At 39.4% G+C, this 24,847-nt stretch overlaps 1 protein-coding gene and 1 non-coding gene across 2 annotated transcripts in view; one reads left to right on the top strand and one right to left on the bottom strand.

Moving 5' to 3' along the window:
• Positions 1 to 6,776: 6,776 nt before the first annotated feature.
• Trnas-uga (transfer RNA serine (anticodon UGA)) lies at positions 6,777 to 6,851 on the bottom strand. The gene has a single exon. It is a non-coding gene; the product is annotated as a tRNA-Ser (tRNA).
• A 784-nt stretch (positions 6,852 to 7,635) lies between these two features.
• Positions 7,636 to 24,847, top strand: part of LOC126174916 (uracil-DNA glycosylase-like) — a 41,517-nt gene continuing 24,305 nt past the window's right edge. The window contains exons 1-3 of the mRNA XM_049921353.1: positions 7,636 to 8,104; positions 8,224 to 8,374; positions 15,455 to 15,497. Of these exons, the coding sequence (XP_049777310.1) occupies positions 7,817 to 8,104; positions 8,224 to 8,374; positions 15,455 to 15,497 (482 nt within the window). The 5' untranslated portion in view covers positions 7,636 to 7,816. The remainder of the gene's footprint in view (positions 8,105 to 8,223; positions 8,375 to 15,454; positions 15,498 to 24,847) is intronic.

The raw sequence follows: 24,847 nt of genomic DNA, 5'->3' as shown, positions 1-24,847 counted from the left end.
TGTCACACGACATTTCATTTCATTTTCACTGAGGTGGAAGCCAGTCAGTCTGTTACCATGAACTTATTAGCTGAAAAATTTAATCTGAAATGAATGTCCTGCAGGCTGGACATTTCGAGAAGCTAATAAGAAACCTTTGCAGAGGCTAGAACACAGGCGTCCTGCAGGCTGCAGGGTTCTGATTTTCGAGGTTGAGTGCTTATGTATTAATTTAAGCATGATGTCACCTTTCGATTGCAGTCGTGTGGTAGGTTCTAGAGCTAATGTTTGAAATGACACATGATATAAGGATGTAACCAGCTTTGTCGAATCTGCTGTCCATGGGCTGCATGTGACCCAAAGCAAGTAGTAATGCGGTCCTAGAATTGAGCATCTGTCACATGAGTGGTAAAAAAAATCCCATAAAATTCCGTTTATGTAAAGTTATGATAAATTGAATATTTTCAATTTGAAATTCCCACCACACTATGCTAGTCTCTCATTGGTCCATCCCATTCTTAACATTGCCGCCCTTGCTGTATTTGAACTCCTAGAGTCTCGTTCTCACAACCAGCCAGTCCATCAGGTGCGCTGGTCTATTATCTCATGGCTACTTCAGTTGCAACTGCGAAACTAGAGATTTAGAGACATATAATGAAATTAATTTATAAAAATACAAGGAAAATCTGTATTATTTCTGTACAATTATGATAAAGAACCTTTTTTACTGTAGTTCTGATCGCTAGAAGTCGGTAGAAGTCTCAAATCTTCATGTGGGTTGCAACTACTGCCAATGTTTGCTATCTAACAGTACCATAATTCTGATACAACAGTTTTAATTTAATATCGTATCCATTGTTACCAATAATAACAACATTTGGACATGAACATGAAATCTTTTTATTTCCATGTGCAATTTGTACCGTTTCAGATGATCGCTGCAAATCGAAATATGTTTGCATTGCACGTGTTGCGGAAAATGGTTCCCTTACCCTGTGTCGTCCTGCAGCAGTCACCATGCTCATTCCCCACACAACCCATCCACAGTACAGAAAGTTCTTTATAACATGGTTGTACTGCTGTACTATCTGGCCCCAACAATTTGGCCCCTGTCTCTGGGAGGTAGATATCAGAAGTCATCGTTTTGGAACTAATCAATTACTATCAACCAATGTGAGCTAACATCGTACATCTGACTATCGTCCCCCTCCCCCACCCCTTACGACTCGACAGTGAAACCTCGCTTAACGAGCACCTCCCATAAAGTGCAATTCGCACAACGAGCAAAGCAAATTGTAAAAGAATAACTCGATTAACGAACGATGTTTCGCATAACAATCGACGAGGGTTTAGTGTGATGTCACCAGCCGTTCCCGCACGGTAGGGGAGACGTTCAACAATATGAACACCTTTCACTGCCGGCAGCGACATATGAACAATGTCTTTAGTACGCACTTTAATCTGGGTTTAGCGCTTTTTCTGCTACTAACTTAGTGAAGCTTGTGATCAGACATTTTTCTAAACTTGTGTTCACGCATTCTTTTTTTGTGTGTGTAAATTTTAATTATTTTCATAGAAATATCCCCTGAAGATAAAGCTGCAAGAAGACGACCATAAGAGAGAGAAAATGACCTTAGAAATGAAACGTAAAATCACTGAAAAATCGCGAACAGAATGTGAGCGTTGCTGATTTGGCACACACATACATCCTCAAGAACAAGGACAAGATTAATAAGACAGATGCTTCAAAGGGAGTGACAAGAGTATCTAAACAATAGTTTCATGTTCTGTATGATGTCGAAAGGTTGCTCCTTATATGGATAAATGAGAAACAATTGCTAGGGAACACTATTATCGAGAACGTTATTTGTGAAAATGCGAGAATGATCTTTGCTGACCTCGTTAAGAAGACGCTAGGACCATCGACTGCTGAAGAAGTGGTTAAGGGAAGCCATGGATGGTTCGAGAAGTTTAAGTGAAGAAGTTGTGAAGTGCAGAAAATCAGCCTGCTCCAACACAAAGGCAGCAAAGAACTTCATTAGCAACTTCAAGATGCACATAGATTCTGGAGGGTTATTGGCCACAAAAGGATTTTATTTGTGACAAGATGGACCTATTCTGAAAAAAGATGCCGCACCTTTATAACAGCAGAGGAGACTGCATTGCCTGTTCCAAAGCCAATGAAAGCCCGGGTCACACTGCTATTCTTTGCTAATGCAAGCAGCAATTTGAAAATTAAACCGCTACTTGTTTGCCATTCAAAAATTCCACAAGCCTTCAGGAAGTGTAAATTCCAGAAGAGCAGGTTAAATGTGATGTGGAGGTCCAACACCAGGCCTTGGGTGACACATGATCCTTTTTATGATTGGATCAATGAAGTGTTTGATCCTTTGGTGAAAAAATGTTTGCTTGATATGAATCTGCCACTCCATGTCTTCCTTGTTATGGACAATGATTCTACCCATTCTCCAGGCCTACAAGACTACCTCCTTGAAAAATTTCAATTCATCAATATCCAATTTCTGCCTCCCAACACCACTCCATTACTCCAGCCTATGGACCAGCAGATTATTCCTAACTTTAAGAAGCCCACACTAAAACACTCCTCGAGCATTTCTTTGAGTTGACTGAAACTATCAATCTCACTCTCAGAGAATTTTGGAAATAACACGTCAACATTGTATCCTGTGTCCAGATGATCGAAAAGGTATGGGAAGTGGTTACCAAGAGAACTCTCACTTCTTCTTGTAAGAAGTAGAAGTGGCTGGAGTGTGTTGCTGAATGTGACTCTGAGGCAATGTAGTCAGTACATGTGGAGACTATAGTCAATGAGATTGTGTCTTCAGCCAAATGAATGGGACTAGAAGTGGATAACAATTATATTGATGAGGTTGTGGAAGAGCACAGTCAAAAAATGACCACTGAAGATCTTGTGGAGTAGCAGTGCGTTTCACAGCAGGAAGTTGTGGAGAGGAGTTCTTCAGAAGAGGTGGAGGAGGCAGTAACAGCAAAGCAGCGATCTCCTGGTGCAATAAGAGAGATGCTGAAAGCATGGGAATCAGTTGCATTGTACACTGAAAATCATCCCCTCAATAAAGCAGCGACTACGCGCACTGCAAATTTATTTTTTCCCAAGTGTTGAAGTGTTGTCAGAAACAAATGACTACATATAACTTCCTAGTAAAAAAGAATTAGTTATGTATCATGAGTAACAAAGCACATAATACTGTATGTACAATATTCTTTGAATGACTTTTATACTTATAATATAAATACTTCATAATATACTTTATACTTTACGATATACTTTATAACATACAACTCTTATACTTTTTTGCGTGGAATGCATTATCGTATTCTTCATTAATTTATATCAGATAAATTTATTCGCTTAAAGAGTGTTTCACACTACGAGTAAGATTCTGGAAGGGGTTATGCTCGCTATGCATATATTTATAAATTAGTCTGAAATACAACAATCACTAAAACACATTCATCATCAGTATAAAGTTCCAAAGTTCATGGAAGCACTAACGTACCTTACACCAGCTGTAAAATGCATGAAAAAATGGAAAGCAAAAGAAAGTGATATTCTGACAATATTTCAAATGGATTAAAAATAAAATGTCTTTCTTAAAATAAAATTTTGTTCTGGGTTTCTTTTGCAAGTCAGTGTCAGTGTTAATTTTTGCCTCTTTTTCGATAGCAAAAATAGCTTGATTCGTTAAACCCAAATTGATCACTGTAGATACTCAATAATTTTTATCAGTGTCAATGTACAAAGGATTCTCTCACAACTGACATTGCTTGTGGCAGCTATGAGGATTACCTCAGCATTATAACTACATTAGGTAACGACCCTTCAAGTTTGGACTCAAAAATAAACTTTAGTAAATGCAGTGGGCTGGAACAATAAGTTGTTTCTTACAGTCTCTTGTAGCTATGAAAGCCTGTAGATGCACCCACTTAAGTGTAGACTCTTCTCTGTCAATATCTTGAGCAGCTTGGTCGAGGTTGCGTTCCCCATCATTGACACCAATTATTGTTGCAAGCCTTAGGAAGGCATTTTTTCAACCAAATTATGGAGCTTCTGGAACTTTTCTCGAATTTCAGCAGTTGCTTTATTTAATGAAGAAAACATTTTTAGTTTTAAAATGTTTTCATGCGATAAGGTGACATCTCTGCTTCTGTTTCCAGAAATGTGCCTCTTCCTAACTCGTCTTAGAGGCTCAGTAGAAATGCCTAGTTTGGCACAAACTAGGCATTTGGCAAAAGCCTCATCTACGAATTCCTCTCGTTTCCCTTCCAGTACCATCTGTAAGATGCGGATTTTCAGAGTATGATGATTTATGTGAAATCCCTTCATTTGCAGATAATTTTGGGCACCATTCTCTTTATGCGGCACCAGTTGCTAGAGACCCAAGAAACTGCTTTACGATTAACAAAGATTCTTTGTCCGTTAGTGTGTTTGTGCTTTTGCATGCAGTGCCTCTTGCGCTCCAATCCATGTCCCAAATTCTCTTCAAACTTTTGCATGTAGCATCATCATAACTTTACATCGATGTGCAGACGTAGAAAAGAAAGCATAAGAACGTACCAATTTGCGAAAGAACTCACTGAATTCACATTCACTGAGGCCATTGCAAGCAAACCAGATTTAACGAGTGATTTGAGCAGGACATAAATTTGGCATTTGTATTGATTTTACTTGTAACTGCATACCTATTTGTTTTCCGGCCATTATAGCTGTAGTATCGTAAACTTGTCCACTAAAATTCGCAATATCGAATCTATCAGCAATGAACTTATGTAGTATCATCTCACTAATACCAATGGCTCCCTTGCTTCTCGTTTCAGTGACAGATTCTGCTAGTCATATTTCCCCATTTTTCAGTCATCGCACATTGTAATATTCAGTTTGTTTGGTCTTTATGGGAAGTACTGTGGAGTCTCTTGGCATTTTTAGCCTGATCTGTAATTTTTTCCCTGAAATTTTATAAACTCTTTTTTTAATTTCTGGTGACATATAAGTAAATTAAATGTTTTTAGCCCATTTTCATTCTTGCCAAATGTCCTCAGAGAACAGGATATTACTTCTCTAATAGGCGCACCAGGTCCTAAACGTTGTCTCTATTGACACTGGTGTCATTTTGCCTGTGGTCACATGACGCCAAATTTTGTTTTACCAGAAATCATACATTCTGGTTAGAATTTCATACATTTTTGTCCTATTGTATCTTGCCCTTACTTATCAGTAGTTTGTACGTTTTTATATTCTGTTTGCAGCTCCATCCATTTAGAAAAAAATTTGGTTGTGTGTAGCACTTGATTCATTGTTGGCACTTTGTTTCCAGTTTGTATTTCCGATAGCACAGTGCTGTTCATCCACAGTAGGTATCCTCGAAGCGTTGCCACTTCTTATGACTCCAGCTTGTGTTGTGTGCCCTCTAGATGGTCAACAATATTGAATGTTTCCCAGATGGACAATAATATTGACTTCCTAGGAGTGAGATTGAGAGGCTGTGTAAGAGTACCGAGAACTTCAAAAACTTTGGAAGTATATCGTGTTGCCTGGAAGTATTGTGCCATCTGTGAGCTCAAATGCCACACACAGCAGGGAGCTTAGGTTTGCTGTTGCGTGGAAAATAAGGTCAAAACAAGATGAAAGAGCGTTATTATTACAGTGCACTGAAATTTATAAATCATTGCTGGCACTGTGTGATTTTAGGTCAGTGGAGTACAAAAACAGAAGTGTTAAGAATGTAGTAGTAGTTTAATTCATCTATAGATCTCTTTTACAAGGATGCTGGATATCTTTTGGTATTACAATTGAAGAATGGCAAAAATAAAGAAATTAACATATACAGACATATTTACAGACTCACAGGTCTAGTAAGATAAGAATGGATAGGTAGACAGTTGTGGTGTTATAGTAGAACAATTCTGGCATTTGATGAAGTAACTTAGGGAAACCATAGAAAACCTAAATTTGGATGGCTGGATGAAGATTGGAGCTGCTGCCCTTCTGAATACAAGGCCACTGTGCTTAAAACAGTGCTATCTTATTCGGTTTATACTGTTTTACAAATAAGCTATTTAATAATGAAAGAGACTAATGCTACACTGTAAATTCATTTCCCACTCCTAGTTATTGCTCATACTATACACATTGTACACACATTGCTTCATAACACTACACACTGTTAGCTAATATCAGAACCATTTTGTGCATCTCAACTTCCCCATCGCAGCATGAGAAAGTGAGTCAGTATCAGTCTATAAAGAGCTAGATGTTGAGCTGAAAAAGAGCGTTGCATAGCCCTGACAGTAAGTTTCTCCACAAAAGGAAAAAGGAAGAAAAAATATTGTTTGATATTATTGTGTGGAATGTTTTACGTTTTCTTATTATTATTGTTTGTTTGTGTTACCTTTTTTACCAACCCTCTTATCCGCATTATCTGAGTAATCCCTCAATGTATGGAATGTATTGCTCAGCAGGCGCTTTTTAACTGCGTTTTTAAATAAGTTTGTTTTAGCAATGTTTTTAATCTCCTTTAATATTTCACTGTACAGTTTTATTCCTTGATAGAATATGCTATTTTGTTTTTCCTGTTTATTCTTTCCTGGTAAATATAAGTCCAGTTTAGATTTCGTTCCATGGTCATGGGTGGAACTATTTGTGCCGTAATTATCAGTGTTATTTTAGATTGTACAATTTATACTAAAATGTAGAATGAGATTTTCACTCTGCAGCGGAGTGTGTGCTGAAACGAAACTTCCTGGCAGATTAAAACTGTGTGCTGGACCGAGACTCGAACTCGGGACCTTTGCCTTTCAGGGGCAAGTGCTCTACCAACTGAGCTACCCAAGCATAACTCACGCCCCGTCCTCACAGATTTACTTACGCCAGCTGCCTAAACGTTCTCACACAGTGCAGTTAAAATCCACACTGTTTTGCACAAATCTCTACATTGAGCTCGACTAATAGTTTTCGTTGTTATTCTTATGGTCCTCTTGAAACTGAATTTCATGGAATTTGTTTTCTTTATGCTCAGTGAATCTCTATTGCTACCTCACCAATTGTAAACTGCCTTGAAGATTTTGTTTGCTTTGATAAATCGTATGATTTATCGCTCAGAAAATCCAGGGAATGGCCATGAAGAAAGATTTTTTAAATTCATAGTTAAAAGTACATGTAGAAATTTGTCTCTATGTATACATTACTTACCCAAATATAGTCCCTTAGAGCATGTTTTATTGTATGACACGTTTCCACAACTAAACCTGTGTCTCAAATACTACAAGGTGAAACTCCACTTGTAAATTTAAAGTCTTTGAATGAATTGGCAGTACCAAGGTATCGTCGCATAGTGGATAAGAACGTTGTACCATATGTACACATAAATTTATGAGGTTGTTTTTTCGTTCAATCTCAATTCTCTCAACGAGTTTTCGTGAGTGACTTTTGATGCTCCTTGAACCAATTTTTTACCTATTTTTTCTGCTTGCAACAAAGTAGAGCAATTATCACAGCAGCAGCATTTTTATCGTCCACAATTCCGAAAGACAGTAATATTGCGCAATGTTTTTGAATTTTGATCTTCTAGGGGCCGCATTACAGTCGACTGTGGGTTTTACCTCATGCATTGTGACTGGCACAAATGGCGATGGTACGTGGTGTGCAAGTTTTCAGCTCCTCTGGAAGCTAACCCAAGGCACGCAACAGTTATGATTGTGTTTGCGCGGGTAACTTGGAACGCGTCAAATGTATTGTGACCGTAGTATGCCGTTTTAGTGCGCGTGTGCCTTTGTTCTGTGGAGTTCGGAAAAAGTCAAGATGCCGGCGCAGAGGAGTATTCTGAATTTCATTAAACCGGTTCAGATCAAAAGGCCACTATCATCTCTTTCAGAAAATGAGACACCAACGAAGAAATTTAAAGAGAGCACAAAGGAAGGCGTAGAATCGAAAACGGAGTCGCCCACATCTTCACCCCGAGAGTGGCCGAACGCTGTGATTGCAAAAATTAAGCTTACCAGTAAGAGGTATCCTGCGCTACATCATAGTATTGGTGTCTCTTGGTTCAAGGCCCTGGAATCGGAATTTAAAAGTCCGTATTTTGAGAAGGTAAAAATTGTGTGTGTGTGTGTGTGTGTGTGTGTGTGTGTGTTTTTACACTATTTCCTCCAATAGGCCATTGGAAATAACGAGAAGGAAACTAATTTTAAGCCATTTTTCCTTTGCAGCTTAGCGAATTCCTGCAACAGGAGCGTGGGAAAAGCCGAATTTTCCCCCCAGAGGATAAGGTATGGACATGGACGCAAATGTGCTCCGTTAAAGATGTGAAAGTTGTAATCCTTGGACAGGATCCGTATCACAACCCTGGGCAAGCGCATGGCAAGTGTTACAACAATTTTTAGTATTACGTGATGTAAAGTTAGCAACAATAGTCAGGCAGTTATACTTAACACTGAGAATTTTTGCTTGCATTCGCATTAAAATTTTTTGTTTTCATTAATATTTATTTTGGTTGTCTCGATTAGTTGTAGTTTTTAAATTTGTGGGAAATTTCTAGATCGTTTATTACAAACGAATGTCCTCAAAAGTGTATTTGAACTCTTTTTCAATATGCATCTGTTGACCCATATTGTTATGACATGGGTTACTTGCCCGATGATGATTGCACTAAACAGTGTTGAAGTTTGTTTCTGGTTTGCAACGTCTGTTGATACCCGTTTCATTTTGTACACAAGTGTGAATCAGCCCACGTCAGTCTCTCTCATTACCCATTAGGCTAACGTTGTTTCAGTAATGCTCACTCCTTACTGTTTCTGATTAAGTTTGCGGATTTACAAATCAAAACATAATGGAAACTTCGAGAATATGGAGAGAACAATGGATAAAATTCAGATGTTAGTACTTATCTAAAATATGTTATTACCATCCAATTTTCCAATCCAATATAGATTGCTGCAACAGCAGTAGTAGTAGTAGCAGTAGCAGCAGCTTTATTCATCCGTAGATCTATCTTTACAAGGATATAGGACATGTCAAAATATGTACAAATTTAGATTAATTTTAAAAAAGCTAATTTGTGTAAACATATATTTAGCTATAGACTTCTAGTTAGAGAGAATTAGATTTACTCCTGGTATAAAATACATTTTACAAATAACATATTAATGTAATGCCACATTGTTGACTCATATCTCACTATGTCACTGCACACACTATACACACATTGTTTCATATAACACACACACTGGTGATCTCTGCGCCATTTTCTGTACTGCAACTTCCCATTTGCTATCCTGGAAAACTTGAGTCAGCATCCCTCCATACCGAGAGAGCTGTTGAGCACAGAAAGAGGAAGAGGTGTTAGTATTGTGCTATGCATCTCTTGGGGGGGGGGGGGGGGGTAAGTATTTCTAGAAAGGAAAAAAAGAAGGGAAAAAAACATAAAGTGAAGGTGTTATGTGGAATGTTGGATATTTCATAATCATTGTTATTGTTATTATTATTATTTATTTGTATAACATTTTTTATCAAACCCCTACCTTATTTTAGCTAAGTAATCCTTCATTATATAAATTGTGTTGCATAACAGGTACTTTTTAGCTGCTTTTTCAAATAAGTGTGTTTTGGCAATTTCTTTAATCTCTTTTGGTAATTGTACAGTTTTATTCCTTGGTAGAAAATGCTGTTCAGAGTTTTATGTTTATTTTTCCTTGGTAAATGTAAGCTGAGTCTATCTCTTCTTGCGTGGTCATGGACACAGCTGTTTGTGAAGTAATTACCAATGCTATTTTTAATGTGTATAACTGACTGGTAAATGTATTCACATGGGGCAGTTAAAATCCCGTGTCCTGAACAGATCTTTACAATTGCTTGACTAGTGTTTTTGGTTATTATTCTTATGGCGCTTTTCTGAAGTTTGTGTTCATATTTTGTGCATTTGTTCCCCAAAAAAGAATTACGTAGCTAAGAACTGAGTGTACACATGAATAATATGTAACTAAAAGAAACTCCATGATACACACTGATGATAAGATTCTAAGGGCATACATGCTGATGACATTGTTTGCAAGTACCTTTGTGTGGTTACACAACTTCAACTGCGAATCAATATTCATTCCTAGAAATTTTGCATTTGTTACACAGTCTATAGAGGTGCCGTCTACATTTAATTTAACATTGCCATTTTTTTCTCTTCAAACTGATATTCATGAAATTAGTTTCCTGTATGGTCAATGTCACTTTATTACTTATTGACCAATCAGAAACTTCCTTGAGAGTTTCATTTGCTTTCTTGGCAAGGAGTTCTCATGTTTTCTCAGTGGCTATAATATTGCTGTCATCAGCGAAGAGGAATTTTTCACCATGAGTAACACTACTGGGAAAGTCATTGATGTATATCAGGGACAGCATTGGTCCTAATATGCTACCTTGCAGAACCCGTGTATTAATGTATTTTGGTTGTGATAAGTGTTTTACTAAATGTTTGGATGCATTTGAAGTATGTGTTATATCTACTCTTTGAACCCTATCCGTTAGGTATGATCGAAACCAGTCATTAGCTACCCCTCTTATTTATTCCCAATGCTTCTAATTTATTTAATAGAATCTTGTGGTCGACTGTATCAAACGCCTTAGAAAGATCCAAAAATATTCCTGTGACACACTCGTCTTTATCAAGAGCATCAAGTACAACTTTCGTGAATTCTACTACTGCTGCCTCTGTATTTTTGTCACTTTGGAAATCAAACTGTGATTTGCTTAAAAGATTATATTTATTCAGGTAATTCATTAATCTGTGTATCATAATTGCTTCTATTATTTTTGAGAATGCTGACAGCAGGGAAATAGGATTAGATTCCACCCGTCTGCTTTAACCCGTGGCATATGGCTGTTGTGTGTGACATCATGATGGCACGAAGTTTAGTTTGTGAGAGTAGTGTGTTTGTAGGTGTCGTTTTGATGTAATAGGTGGTGCTCTCTGGTGGTGTGTTTGTGTGTTAGGTGATGTTTTCGGTTTAGATTGTGTGTGTGGCATGTTTATAGGTGGCGTATTGTTGTGGTCGGTGGTTCTGTCTGGTGGTGTGTTTATGGGTAGCATGTAATGTGGCATATGGGATTCATTTGTGTTGTAGCAGTGCACGTGTGTGTTAACGGTGGTGGTGGTGGTGGTGGTGCGTTCAGCGGAATATTTTTCAGTGAGTTAACGATTTTGGTTTTGTTATGTCGACGTTATTGTAGGTTTTTTTTCCGTTCGTTGTGTGTGAATTTTGCTAAATTGTGTTGTTTATGTCTTTGGTAGGTATGGGTATGACTGACAAGGTCAACAGTTTTCGGTTGTCAGCGATAAAAAGTTTCTTCAGCTATTCGGCCTGTTGGCTGAAGTCGTGAAGTGTTCAGTGTGTCGTGAAGAAATGAGGCTCACTTAAATTTTGGCATCTCGGACCAGGGTCGGCTATATGTGGAGATGTCGTAAGGTCACAGGAAGTATTAGATTCCAATTTTGATTTTCTAGGTTTTTTTGTTTTAATAATAATAATAATAATATTAGTAGGATTAAGTGTGGTGGTGGTGAAAGTTTTGAGATTTATAGTGTGGTATCGGTAGTTGCTGTCGACCTATATAGGTCAAGGGAGGTGTTAGATTCCAATTTTGTTTTGTTGTGTTTTTTTTAGGGTTATATGATTTGGTATCTGTAGTTTCTGTTGACCTATGTAGGTCAAGGGAAGTGTTCGATTCCAGTGGATATTGTTTCTAGTTCATTTTGGGAAGGTTGTGGTTGTTCCATTTTATTGTTTTTGTCATTTGGTTTAGTGGTGTGTGTTTATTTTTAGTTTGTTCCCACCCAAGAACCCCCACTTGTCCCATTAGTTTCATTATATTTTTGGAGGATTATATGTTTGATGGTATTCCGATCTATATTTGTGTTTTGTTGTCATGTTTACATAATGACATCATAGTTGCGATATGGGAGTTGTTGTGAATGGTTGTTACTGCCATATTTGTGACGTCATTAGTCAAAACAGACGGGTGGAATCGGACGTTTCCGTTAATTTCCAGTAATGTTGTAAGTCTTCTGTATTACCTTTCTTAAGCAAAGGCAAAACTCTTGCCTGTTTTAACTGCTCTGGAAATGTCCCTGATGTGAAGGATTCATTAATTATGTTTGTTATGGGGCCTTGTATAATCCCTAAGCATTATTTCAGTACACACATTGGTACTTCATCTCAGCATACTGACTTTTCATTTTTTAGTTTTTGAATTGTTTCATGGACTTCGTTCTCTGTGGTTGGAAGTGACATCATTGTATTTAGTGCAACATTATTTACGTGTGTTATATTTGTTTGGGGGAATTTTAGCTGTAACTTCTCTGCAATACTTGAAAAATGCTCGTTTACATAGTTTGCCAAGTGCTGTGGAACATTTATTATTTTATCCCCCTCCCTTAGCAGTATGTTATTCTGCATTTGTTTGCCTTTCCCCGTTTCCTTTTTTATAAGATCCCAGGCTGCTTTGCTTTTATTCCCTGCATTATTTATAATTCTGTCATTAAATGACTTTTTTTTTGCAGCAGCCAGCACCTTCCTATAGATATACAACAGGTATTCGACCATGTGTGGCCTGAGATTCATGAATCAGCTGTACCAATCTTCCCTTCCCAGTCCTGTTTAGGTGTAGGCCATGCCTAGTGAAGCCCCCATCTGTTGATAGTCTTGACGAGCACCAGAGAAACATGAGCAAACATGGCTGTCCTCGGAGCCATCCCTAACCCTACATTGATTCGCTTCACAGCTCCATCAATGTGTGGTCGATCATGACGCCGGAACAGCTCAACAAAGTGTACATTGGTGCCATGAGTCAGGGAAGCTATCTTGTCCAGGTCACCACCTATGTCATACGCCCCATTCCTGTCTAAACTGTTTCCCACCCCACCCACTATCACTACATGGCCCTCTTTTGTAAAATTCTTACATATAGACCCTGCATTTGGCATGAAGATACTGGTGGCCTGGTATGCTGCCCCTAAACTTTCCTGTAACTGAGGGCATACTCCTCGCCCATGGCTACTACCTAGCAACAGCACTTTCTTCTTCCTAACACTTTGTATATTCCTAGGTGGCTTGGCCTCTGTTGAAGTGTGCTGCACATTTCCTGAGGCTCTTCTCCACTTAATTCTGGCAGTGGTAGATACCTGTTGTGGTGTTGTTGATAAAACTGTCAGATCACGTACTTTCTTCCTATCCTCCTACCAGCTGCCAGTTCCCAACCACCCTTCTCCCCCCTATATCTCTTGATCCTTAAGAGTTTCTTCCTTGCTTCCTTCAAGTGTGCCTGGAGGACACAGATTTTCCTTTCCTGTTCCACAATCAAAATGTTCCTACTGCATACTCTGCAGTTCCAGGAGAGAGCCTCCTCTGTTGTCCCAACATTCTCCCTGGGGTGTGTGGTTGGGAGGGGGAGGGGGGAGGGAGGGAGAGAGAGAGAGACTCTGGGTGGATTGGTGGAATATAGAGCTTGTGTAGTGCTGGAATGGGAACAGTGAAGGGGCTAGATGGGTAAGGACTATGGCTAACGAAGGTTGAGGCCGGAAAGGTTACAGGAACAGAGGATATCTTACAAGCAGAATTCCCACTTGAACGATTCAGAAAAGCTGCTGTTGGCGGGAAGGATCCAGACGGCACAAGCTGTGAAGTAGCCCTTGAAATGAAGAACATAGTGTTGGGTGGTGTGCTCAGCAATGGGGTGGTCCAGCTGTTTATCCACAATTTGTCGGCAACCATTCAAGTGGACAGACAGTTTATTGGTTGTCATGCCCACATAGAATGCAGCACATTGGTTGCAGCTTGGCTAGGCTGTATGGAAAGGACTTTTTGGTATGGAATGCATTGCAGCTGTTGAATTGGAGGTATTGCTGGTGGTTGGTAGGTTTGATATGGACGGAGGTACTGTCATAGCCATCATTGAGGTGGAGGTCTTCATTAGTCATTGCCCTTACCCATTGAGCTCCTTCCCTGTTCACATTCCAGCAATACACAGCCCTCTGTTCCACCAACACACCCACGGTCATTTTATTCTCTCATTTTCTGCTACCCAAACCCTCCCACCCAAGCCCTCCATTTAACCTCCAAACTGTGCACCTAGCTGTTCTACCTTCTCTCCATTTGTCCCTGTATGCTCCCACAAGCAGTGCTTTACCATCTCCCCACCCCTACCCTGGTATCCCTCTCCCTCCCTGTCCCAGCCTTCTCCACATCTCCACCACCCAATTTCTTCTCCCATCATGGACTGCTGCCTCGCAGTCTGGCCTCAGTAGCCAGAGACTGAAGTCAAGTGTGTCAGCTGCTTTCATGTGCACGTGCGTGAGTGAGCACGCAGATATGTTCTCTACTTTCGATGATGGCCTTGTTAGCTGTAAGCACACTTTGACTCTTTTTGTTGTGCCTATCTATGACTCAGCTTCTCTGCTATATGGTGAGTAGCAACTATCCTATTCACATATTTTAAATTTTGTTTATAATTCAGTTTTTGTACATAGCATGTGGCTTGATGATAAGGTTAGTGTCAGATTACAAAACCAAGGATCTCGGGTTCAATCTTTTGTTGGTTCAAGGATTTTTTACCACTTGTTGTTTCTTTCACCTCTGGCAATGATCTGTCCATGAAAAAGACAAAAAATTAATGTCAAGCTGCACAACCATTTCATCACCATTAAACTATAGGCCTCAAACAACTGCATGAATAATTCACGTCAAAGATTGAAGGAAGGCAAGGGCAGACAACCCTCAGTTGGAGAATGTTTAGGAAGTAACTGTAGTGTTGAAACTAATCTCTGTTGTAGACAGCCTTCTCCCCCCCCCCCCCCTCCAGACTTGGTGATCTGCGATCTTCAACCAACCTGGAAGCAGGCACATCTTATGAAGAAAAGAAAGTTATGCAGACTAGGCATTAATGGCAACATGACAAGATCATTAGTGGTAGAACACTGTCACTGAAAGGAAAGGAAGTCAACTTTCAAAAGGAACTATCCTGTCATTTCAACTGTTGTCCTCTCAACTGACGTCTTGTACCTTAACCTCTGTGTCACATTGAGAAAATCTAAGATCATTTCACGTAGCAGTAAGATGTGATGAAATGGATAAATATATTACTTACTGTGTTGGCCACACAAACAGCAGTCGGTCTGTGGCCTTTGGGCAAATATATTGCACACATTAATTTGTTGACTCATTTGAAAATTTGAAACATTTTCTTACTAAAACAACTTACTAGCGTAGTAATTTTAAGCCTTTCTAATTTGTTATTTGTGTCTGTCTGTCTGAACCATTTTCTTCATTCAGAATATCTCAATGTCAAACCTCTAGTATTCTTGTCAAGTGCAATAGCTGCTTCCACAATTTAAAAAACTATACAGAACAGTGATAATTTAATTGTACTGACACAATTTATTTTGTTTGCTTTTAGGACTGTGTTTTAGTGTACCTCGTGGGGTACCACCTCCACCCAGGTATGTAACAGTAAAGTTTACTGTTTTCTGGTGTTATGAAAAGAGCCAATGCTGTTCTGAAAACTTTTCCCATACTACAAGTCTGGCGGCATGTCATTTTCATGTAGCCAAAGTATGAATAGTTTCAGGTAATAAACTAAGTGGTAGTCATATAGTTCTGATTATCACATTGGGAAAAAAGGTTACATACTTCATCACACCACTCGAGGAGCTCAAACAAAACAAAATCATTATTTTTATATAGGCATGCAAGATATTGTGGCACAGGCAGTTAAGCGAGTACCAGGACTGCAGACATTTACCTACCAGTAAACAAAACATTGAGTACATCACTTTATTTTTTCGAGAGGAATTAAAACATTGATTATATCTTGTACAACTGAATAAACAGGCATTTAGTTTTTTTACTGTGAAATGGAAAGCTTTTCACATCAATAGTTAATCTGTTGTTGTGTTTAGGTTCGTACACTAGTTTTGATTGCAAATTAATTCTATCAAAGTGAGAAAATTCAACATATATGTCGTAGATCTACATACATTCTCTGCAAGCCACCGTACAGTGCTTGGTGGAAGGTACCGTGTACCACTGCTAGTTGTTTCCTTTCCTGTTCCATGGACAGTAGAACGAGGAAAAACGATCATCCATATGCCTCTGAATGAGCTCTAATTTCTCATACCTTACCTTTGTGGTCTTTATGCGAAATGTTTGTTGGTGGCAGTAGAATCGTTCTGCATTCAGCTTCAAATGCCAATTCTCAAAATTTTCTCAATAGTGTTTCTCGAAAAGTACATCACCTTTCCTCTATTGATTCCCATCTGAGTTCCTGAATCATCTCCGTAATACTTAAATGTTGCTTGAACCTATTGTAACAAATCTAGGAGCTCGCCTCTGAATTGCTTAAATGTCTGTGTTTAATGTGACCACGTGCATGTTCCAAATACTCAAGAGTAGGTCACAGTAGCATCCTATATGTGGTCTCCTTTGCAGATGAACCACACTTTCCTAAAATTCTCCCAATAAACCAAAGTTGACCATTTGCCTTCCCCATCACTATTCTCATTTCATTTCATATTGTTTTGCATCGTTAAGTCCAGATATTTAGACGACATGATTGTGTCAAACAGGACTCTACTAATGGTGCATTTGAATGTTAAGGGTTTGTTTTACCTAATCATCTGCATTGTTGTTGTGGTGGTCTTCAGTCCATAGACTGGTTTGATGCAGCTCTCCATGCTACTCTATCCTCTGCAAGCTTCATCATCTCCCAGTACCTACTGCAACCTACATCCTTCTAAATCTGTTTAGTGTATTCATCTCTTGATCTCCCTCCACGATTTTTACCCTTCACACTGTCCTCCAATACTAAATTGGTGATCCTTTGATGCCTCAGAATATGCCCTACCAACCGATCCCTTCTTCTAGTCAAGTTGTGCCTCAAACTTCTCTTCTCTTCAATTCTATTCAATACCACCTCATTAGTTATGCGATCTACTCATCTAATCTTCAGCATTTATCTGTAGCACCACATTTCATAAGCTTCTATTCTCTTCTTGTCCAAACTATTAACCGTCCATGTTTCACTTCCATACATGGCTACACTCCATACAAATACTTTCAGAAACAACTTCCTGACACTTAAATCTATACTCAATGGTAACAGATTTCTCTTCTTCGGAAACACTTTCCTTGCCATTGCCAGTCTACATTTTCTATCCTCACTACTTCGAGCATCATCAGTTATTTTGCTCCCCAAATAGTAAAACTCACTTATTACTTTAAACATCTCATTTCCTAATCTAATTCCCTCAGCATTGCCCTACTTAATTTAACTACATTCCATTATCCTCGTTTTGCTTTTGTTGATGTTCATCTTATATCCTCCTTTCAGGACACTGGCCATTCCAGTCAACTGCTCTTCCAAGTCATTTGCTGTCTCTGACAGAATTACAATGTCATCAGCGAACCTCAAAGTTTTTATTTCTTCTCCATGGATGGTACTCCGAATTTTTCTTGTGTTTCCTTTACTGCTTGCTCAATATACAGATTGAATAACATCGGGGATAGGCTACAACGCGGTGTCACTCCCTTCCCAACCACTGCTTCCCTTTCATGCCCTTCGACTCTTATAACTGCCATCTGGTTTCTGTAGAAATTGTAAATAGCGTTTTGTTCCCTGTATTTTACCCCTGCCGCCTTCAGAATTTGAAAGAGAGTATTCCAGTCAACATTGTCAAAAGCTTTCTCTAAGTCTGCCTTTCCTTAATCTATTTTCTAACAAGGGAACCTGCCCGTCGCACCCCCTTCAGATTTAGTTATAAGTTGGCACAGTGGATAGGCCTTGAAAAACTGAACACAGATCAATCGAGAAAACAGGAAGAAGTTGTGTGGAACTATGAAAAAAATTAGCAAAATACAGAAACTGAGTAGTTCATGCGCAAGATAGGCAACATCAAGGATAGTGTGAGCTCAAGAGCGCCGTGGTGTCTTGGTTAGTGTGAGTATCTACGGAATGAGAGGTCCTTGGTTCATGTCTTCCCTCGAGTGAAAAGTTTAAATTTTTATTTTCAGACAATTATTATCTGTCCGATGCGAGGTAACTGTGCCGTAGTATGGGGACGCTACACCTAAACAAACACCGAAACACACGTCAATCAACTACAGCGCACGGAAGAGAGAGTATTCCTGCTAACGAGGCTCCATGGCTGGCAGTTGACTGTTCGCTACTTTTGACGAGAGTACATTAAATACGTGAGATGTATTCCGTGCGCAATATGAATCCAGCAGATATAGCTCGTGACTTTAATAACAAGGTCAATGAATATTTTCCGAACTGTAAGGAATCGGAAAGTTCCTTTACGGATCGAATGATTGTCTAACATTTGTATGATTATTTCCATTTGTTGATAAACAGTACGTGTGGTGATGACGATACCTTGCTGATTGCTGCGGGGCTGTATGTACCAGATGATGAGATTGTTGACGATCCGTACGAAGAACACGTAGAGAAAATACTGCGACTTCAATCTGATGGTATTCCTTTGGGTTACATGAAAGAAATGCTCCAATCAGGGTGTATACGGCCCGGGACATCCGGGAATTCCGGGAAAAACCCGGGAATTTTTTCATCCGGGACAAATCCGGGAAAAACCCGGGAATTTTTTAGAATTCCGGGATTTTTCGTTGTTTTAGATTGCAGTTAAAATTTTGTAGGTGTGACGTGTAAGATCTGATACGCTGACAAAGAACTTTAGTCCACTACTGCTAAATAATATTGCAGCAATGAAACACAAATCAGAGAATAACACCAAAATAAAAGTTTAGTTGCGTAGAAAATGGGTAAAAAGTGTCAAAGGATTTAGGTCGAAGATTATGCAGTACGTCCGTAACAACTAATATGCATTCGATGTGTGTGACGTCACAATTGTTTACATTTCTAACAGATCACCAGAAAATATTACGAATAGTGGCTTGAGATGCGTTACTTTCGAAGTAAATTTCCACGCAATATGATTTATGTTACGTGTGAGAATGTGCAGTGCATTTCTTAAATCACAGGGCGTTATAACTCTCATTCAAAACGTAACACTTTGAGGATCAGCCATTTGAAAAATGTCGGGCCCAGAAGATAAGTCATTTATGCCACTATTTAAAATTTTACCGGTACATTTGTATTTGATATGACTTAACGTGTAACACATGCTAAAAAAAGACCGAGCTTCAAGTTAGTTTTCATATTTAATGTTGTACTTTCATAGATAAAAAATTATGCAAACGATGGCAAAAAGTTCCATTGACCTTCAAAAAAATGTGCATAATGTGTTACTGAGCAATGTCACAAGTCCCTTCATGCCAGAACACTTCGACTTTTCTAAGCAACTGATAATCATTTTGGCGCGATTTTAATTGCCAAATTAGATCCTGTTAGTAGGCCTACGGACTTCCTATCATTGTAGGACTAATAACAGTGGATGCCAATAGAGGATGCAATTCTCGTTCGTACATACACATCTGCTTACGAGTTAACCGGTGTAGAAACGCACTTTGCTGTATTGAGCGAGCTCGGCCTACCTTCGTAACGTACGCGCCGCGGCCTGTCTTTCTCGTAGGCCTCGTGCTCTGAATAACTGCCGTCATTCGCTAGCGAGGTCACGTGACATGAGCTATGACTGGCTGACTAAAGTGCATCGCTCAACGCAATCTCTATTTTAGCATTTCGGAAGCTACCGTGCGGTAATTTGTGGAATTTGTGTATATACTTTAGCAATACGAAAATAAACTCTGTGCATATTGTCTCGCATCAAACAACATTCCAAACGCATTGTTTTCCTGGATTTCGTTTCCTAAAGTGCTGGGACGTCCTCCGCCGGTATAAGACCTTTAAGATTCACGGGAGAAATTGAGTTTTTATCCGGGAAAAATCCGGGAATTTTTTTTTCTTGTCCACGTAGACACCCTGTCCAATACCAATTAAAAGACGCAAATATAGATTATATATTGAAGTAACAAATAAATTTAAAAAATTTAAAAGGATGGAGGAAAAAAGCACAATTAAATATTGCAAAGAAGTCGTGGAACCTGAAGACAGAAATTCAGTGATCTAGAAAACAATGTATACCGACAATTTATTAAAGCCAGAAATGAATTAAGTGCAGTGCATGATACGGACCTACAGATTTGGGGATAGCATTACACTAAACAAATTGGCCTGGACTTCAAGGCTTCATCTCATTGGCTTGTCACGTTCAAAAGAAAATACAAAATTACAAGCAGGAAGATTACGAAATATGTAAGCAAGAACTACGCGAATAAACTGGAAGAACTTTTAGTGTGTTCCAAGACTTTTGTTACAGCAACTAACGTCAGATTCCAACAGTATGAAGATGCAAATATTATCAACACAGATCAGTCCAGTTTTAACTATGAAATAAAATCGACCCGCACGTTATAGTTAGTTGGAGAAGGCAACACGGAATGTCTGGTACAATATGCTGTGAACTAATCAGGATTTCTTTTACCTACATTTTATTTATGTTTGCAGGGAAAAAATGGTGTATTTGGACCGCAAGTTCAGCAACAGGTTAATAGGGTACATGCGCAAATGCCGAATGTCATTGTGAATTGCAGTGCATCAGGAAAAATGGAGAAAAGACTACTGAAAGACTTTAATGAACGTGTGATTGCTCCTTACACGGACAAAGATTTTGCCTTACTCCTTGACCGCTATACAGGACAGAAGGATCAGGCATTGTACAATTTTAGTGTGGGAGTAGACATGATTACCATTCCTCCAGGTTGTACACCTCTTGTGCAACTGTTAGATGTGTTTGGTTTTCGGCAAGTGAAATACTTTGTGAAAAGATTCTATGATTTTGCGAAGCTGCACAGGTACACAGAGTAGTATTGTTGGTGTGATCGTGTGTAAGTTATCAAAGTTCAGGCACTCACACATATTCAACTTCACTCTCCAAAATTCCAGGACATGTTCAGATTTGCTTGGACATATGCAGGATTTGACGGTCTACACACGGAAAAATTTGAAAATGTTAACGTGTTTCGATAGAGCACAGTGAAAACTGTGAAACTGTTGCATTCATTTGTTGCAGTTTATGTGACAAACTTCTATGTTTTCATCACTTTTTTGGGAGTGATTATCACACCCACAACAAAACCTAAATCGCCAAGTGTACAAGTTCGGTGGGTCGACAAAATATTCCTGTCATGTGACGCACATTCCATCATCAGTGTCATATAGAATATATCAGACGTGTTTTCCTGTGGAGGAATCGGTTGACCTATGACCTTGCGATCAAATGTTTTCGGTTCCCAATGGAGAGGCACGTTCTTTCGTCTACTAATCGCACAGTTTTGCGATGTGGTTGCTAAACACAGACACTAAACTTATTACAGTGAACAGAGACATCATTGAACAAACGGACAGATCATAACTTTGCAAAAATAAAGAAAGTAAACTTTTCACACGAGGGAAGACTTGAACCAAGGACCTCTCGTACCACAGCTGCTCACGCTAACCACGAGACTAGGGCGCTCCTGAGCTCACACTATCCTCGATGATAAGTTGTAGGGTCAGTATTGCCTCACGTGTTCCGTTTCTACGGCATCTAAACTGATCTACCCCCAGGTCGGCTTCTACCAGTTTTTCCATTCATCTGTAAAGAATTCGTGTTAGAATTTTGCAGCCGTGGCTTATTAAACTGATAGTTCGGTAATTTTCACATATGTCAACACCTGCTTTCTTTGGGATCGGAATTATATTCTTCTTGAAGTGTGAGGGTATTTCGCCTGTCGCATACATCTTGGCCACTAGATGGTAGAGTTTTGTTTGGCCTGCTCTCCCAAGCCTGTCAGTAGTTCTAATGGAATGTAGTCTACTCCCAGAGCCTTGTTTTGACTTGGGTCCTTCAGTGCTTTGTCAAACTCTTCACACAGTATCATATCTCCTATTTCATCTTCATCTACATCCTCTCCATTTCCATAATATTGTCCTTGGGTACATTGTCCTTGTATAGTCTCTCTATATACTCCTTCCACCTTTCTGCTTTCCTGTCTTTGCTTAGAACTAGGTTTCCGTCTGAGCTCTTGATATTCATACAAGTGGTTCTCTTTTCTCCAAAGGTGTTTTTTTTTTTTTCCTTCTTCATTTATGGCTTTTTATGCTTTCTCCTTTCATTAGTTAAATTCGGTCTCTCTTCTGTTACCAAACGATTTCGATCAGCCCTCGTCTTTTTACATATTTGATCCTCTGTTAGCTTCACTATTTCATCTCTCAAAGCTACCCATTCTTCTGCTACTTTATTTCTTTCCCCTGTTCTTGTAAATCGTTCCCTAGTGCTCCGCGAAGCTCTCTACAACCTCTGGTTCTCAGTTTATCCAGGTCCCATCCTTAAATTCCCACCTTTTTGCAGTTTCTTCAGTTTTAATGTCCAGTTCATAACCAATAGATTGTGGTCAGAGTCCACATCTGCCCCTGGAAATGTCTTAAAATACTGAATCTCTGTCTTACCATTATATAATCTATCTGAGACCTTCCAGTATCTCCATGCTTCTTCCATGTATACAACCTTCTTTTATGATTCTTGAACCAAGTGTTAGCTATGATTAAGTTATGCTCTGTGCATAATTCTACCAGGTGGCTTCCTCTTTCATTCTATACTCCATTCCATATTCACCTACTACATTTCCTACTCTCGAATTCCAGTCACCCATGACTATTAAATTTTCGTGTCCCTTCACTATCTGAATAATTTCTTTTATCTCATCATACATTTCATCAATCTCTTTGTCATCTGTGGAGCTAGTTGGCATATAAACTTGTACTACTGTGGTAGGCGTGGGCTTGGTATCTATCTTGCCCACAATAATGTGTTCACTATGCTGTTTGTAGTAGCTTACCCACATTCCTATTTTCCTATTCATTATTAAACCTACTCCTACATTACCCCTATTTGATTTTGTATGTATAACCCGGTATTCACCTGACCAAAAGTCTTGTTCTTTGTATCCCACCTGGAAGGCAGCGCGTGGGTCTGCTCCTGAAACTGAAAGGTTGGCAGAATGAAGGAAGTGAGTAGGAGCAGGAACAGGTAATACAAGATGTTGTGGATTGGCAAGAGAGCCAACCCACTATGAGAGGAAGCTGAAAGGCACGCGTTTTAGCTCATGCAGGCTGACGTGAGGTCTAGAACAGGTCAAGGAAATGAGACTAGCAAAAAAGGACGTAGCTGTGGAATACTTAACTTTAATCCATAAATGGTGAACATCGCTCTTGATGGTACATGTTTTACAGCATCAATAGTAACTGGTAATGTCGCCTTGCTAGGTCGTAGCAAATGATGTAGCTGAAGGCTATGCTAACTATCATCTCGGCAAATGAGAGCGTATTTTGTCAGTGAACCATCGCTAGCAAAGTCGGCTGTACAACTGGGGCGAGTGCTAGGAAGTCTCTCTAGACCTGCCGTGTGGCGGCGCTCGGTCTGCAATCACTGTGTCTGGCGGTGACACCACACAAGTCGGTATTACAAGAAGGTAAAAGTGGTTTACTGGTGCTTGAATATATACAGGGCATACGTTACTTTGTAATGATGAGCAAGCCTTAAACCCGTCTTAAGTATATGAAGCAAAGCTGAAGTGAAGTGTCCCAGCCGTCTGCTCTTGATCAAATGGGCAGAATCTAGAGCGGAGCTCGCCGAGCTCTCCCGTCCCGGCTAGGGTGCGCTGTCGTTGGTGTCTACCTTAGTGCTAAGCTAGCAGAGTGCACTTACGTTGTGGCATCGTAGCTATCGATACCACATTGTTCCTCCTGCCACCAAACTTCACTAATTCCTACTATATCTAACGTTAACCTATCCATTTCCCTTTTGAAATTTTCTAACCTACCTGCCCAATTAAGGGATCTGACATTCCACACTCCGATCCGTAGAATGCCAGTTTTCTTTCTCCTGATAACAACGTCCTCCTGAGTAGTCCCCACCCGGAGGTCCGAATAGGGGGACTATTTTACCTCCGGAATATTTTACCCAAGAGGACGCCATCATCATTTAACCATACAGTAAAGCTGCATGCCCTTGGGTCATTTCGTGTCAGTTCAACCAAGGGCTCCAGCTCATAGTCCCAGATTTGACTGAAATTCAGTACACTAGTTGTACCATGTGTGGAACACTCGTGTGCAAAGTATTAGTTAGTTCCAGAATTATGACTTGTGAAAGAAGGCGGCGTGACCCGGGAATTGCAACCTGCATCTGGCAATCTATCTTCAGACCCAACTTCAGGTCTTGATAACTTGGGAACTATTCCACACAGTCCAGTGAAATTTTTACGACCCAGTAACATCCATTTAGAGAACACGTGCCATGAATCAAAACACCAACAACATATTTCTGAGGGAAAATAAAAAATTCCAAAATGTGATTAAAAAAATGTAATACGTTAAAATGTACATATTGTAGGTGCCCTCTATGCCAAATATAATTAGCTCAAAAAGGGTATACATTTTTTTTGTGGTAAGCTTAATGTGGCCTAAACACACACAGAACTCATCATGTCCATATCAGTCACACAAACAGTTACATGCACATGAAAATACAAAAATTTGAAAAAGTACCTGAAAAACATGGATTTTCGAAGTGTGGTTGCACAAAAGCGACAAGTGGTATCAAAGCCAAATTTCACACACTGCATAAGTAGACCATAATGATACATATCTCAATTTTCAGCATGTTATTGCAAGACATTTGTGTACAATGGAAATTGACATATGTATTTGGTGATGTGGCCATTGTTCCATAACACAATTTTGTAAAAACATATCGTAAACTGTTCTTCCTCTTCTTAT

Source organism: Schistocerca cancellata, chromosome 3 (genome assembly GCF_023864275.1).
Source record: "Schistocerca cancellata isolate TAMUIC-IGC-003103 chromosome 3, iqSchCanc2.1, whole genome shotgun sequence".
In the NCBI taxonomy this organism is placed as follows: domain Eukaryota; kingdom Metazoa; phylum Arthropoda; class Insecta; order Orthoptera; family Acrididae; genus Schistocerca; species Schistocerca cancellata.
Note: the sequence above shows the minus strand (reverse complement) of the source record. Positions and strands in the feature narration are given on the sequence as shown.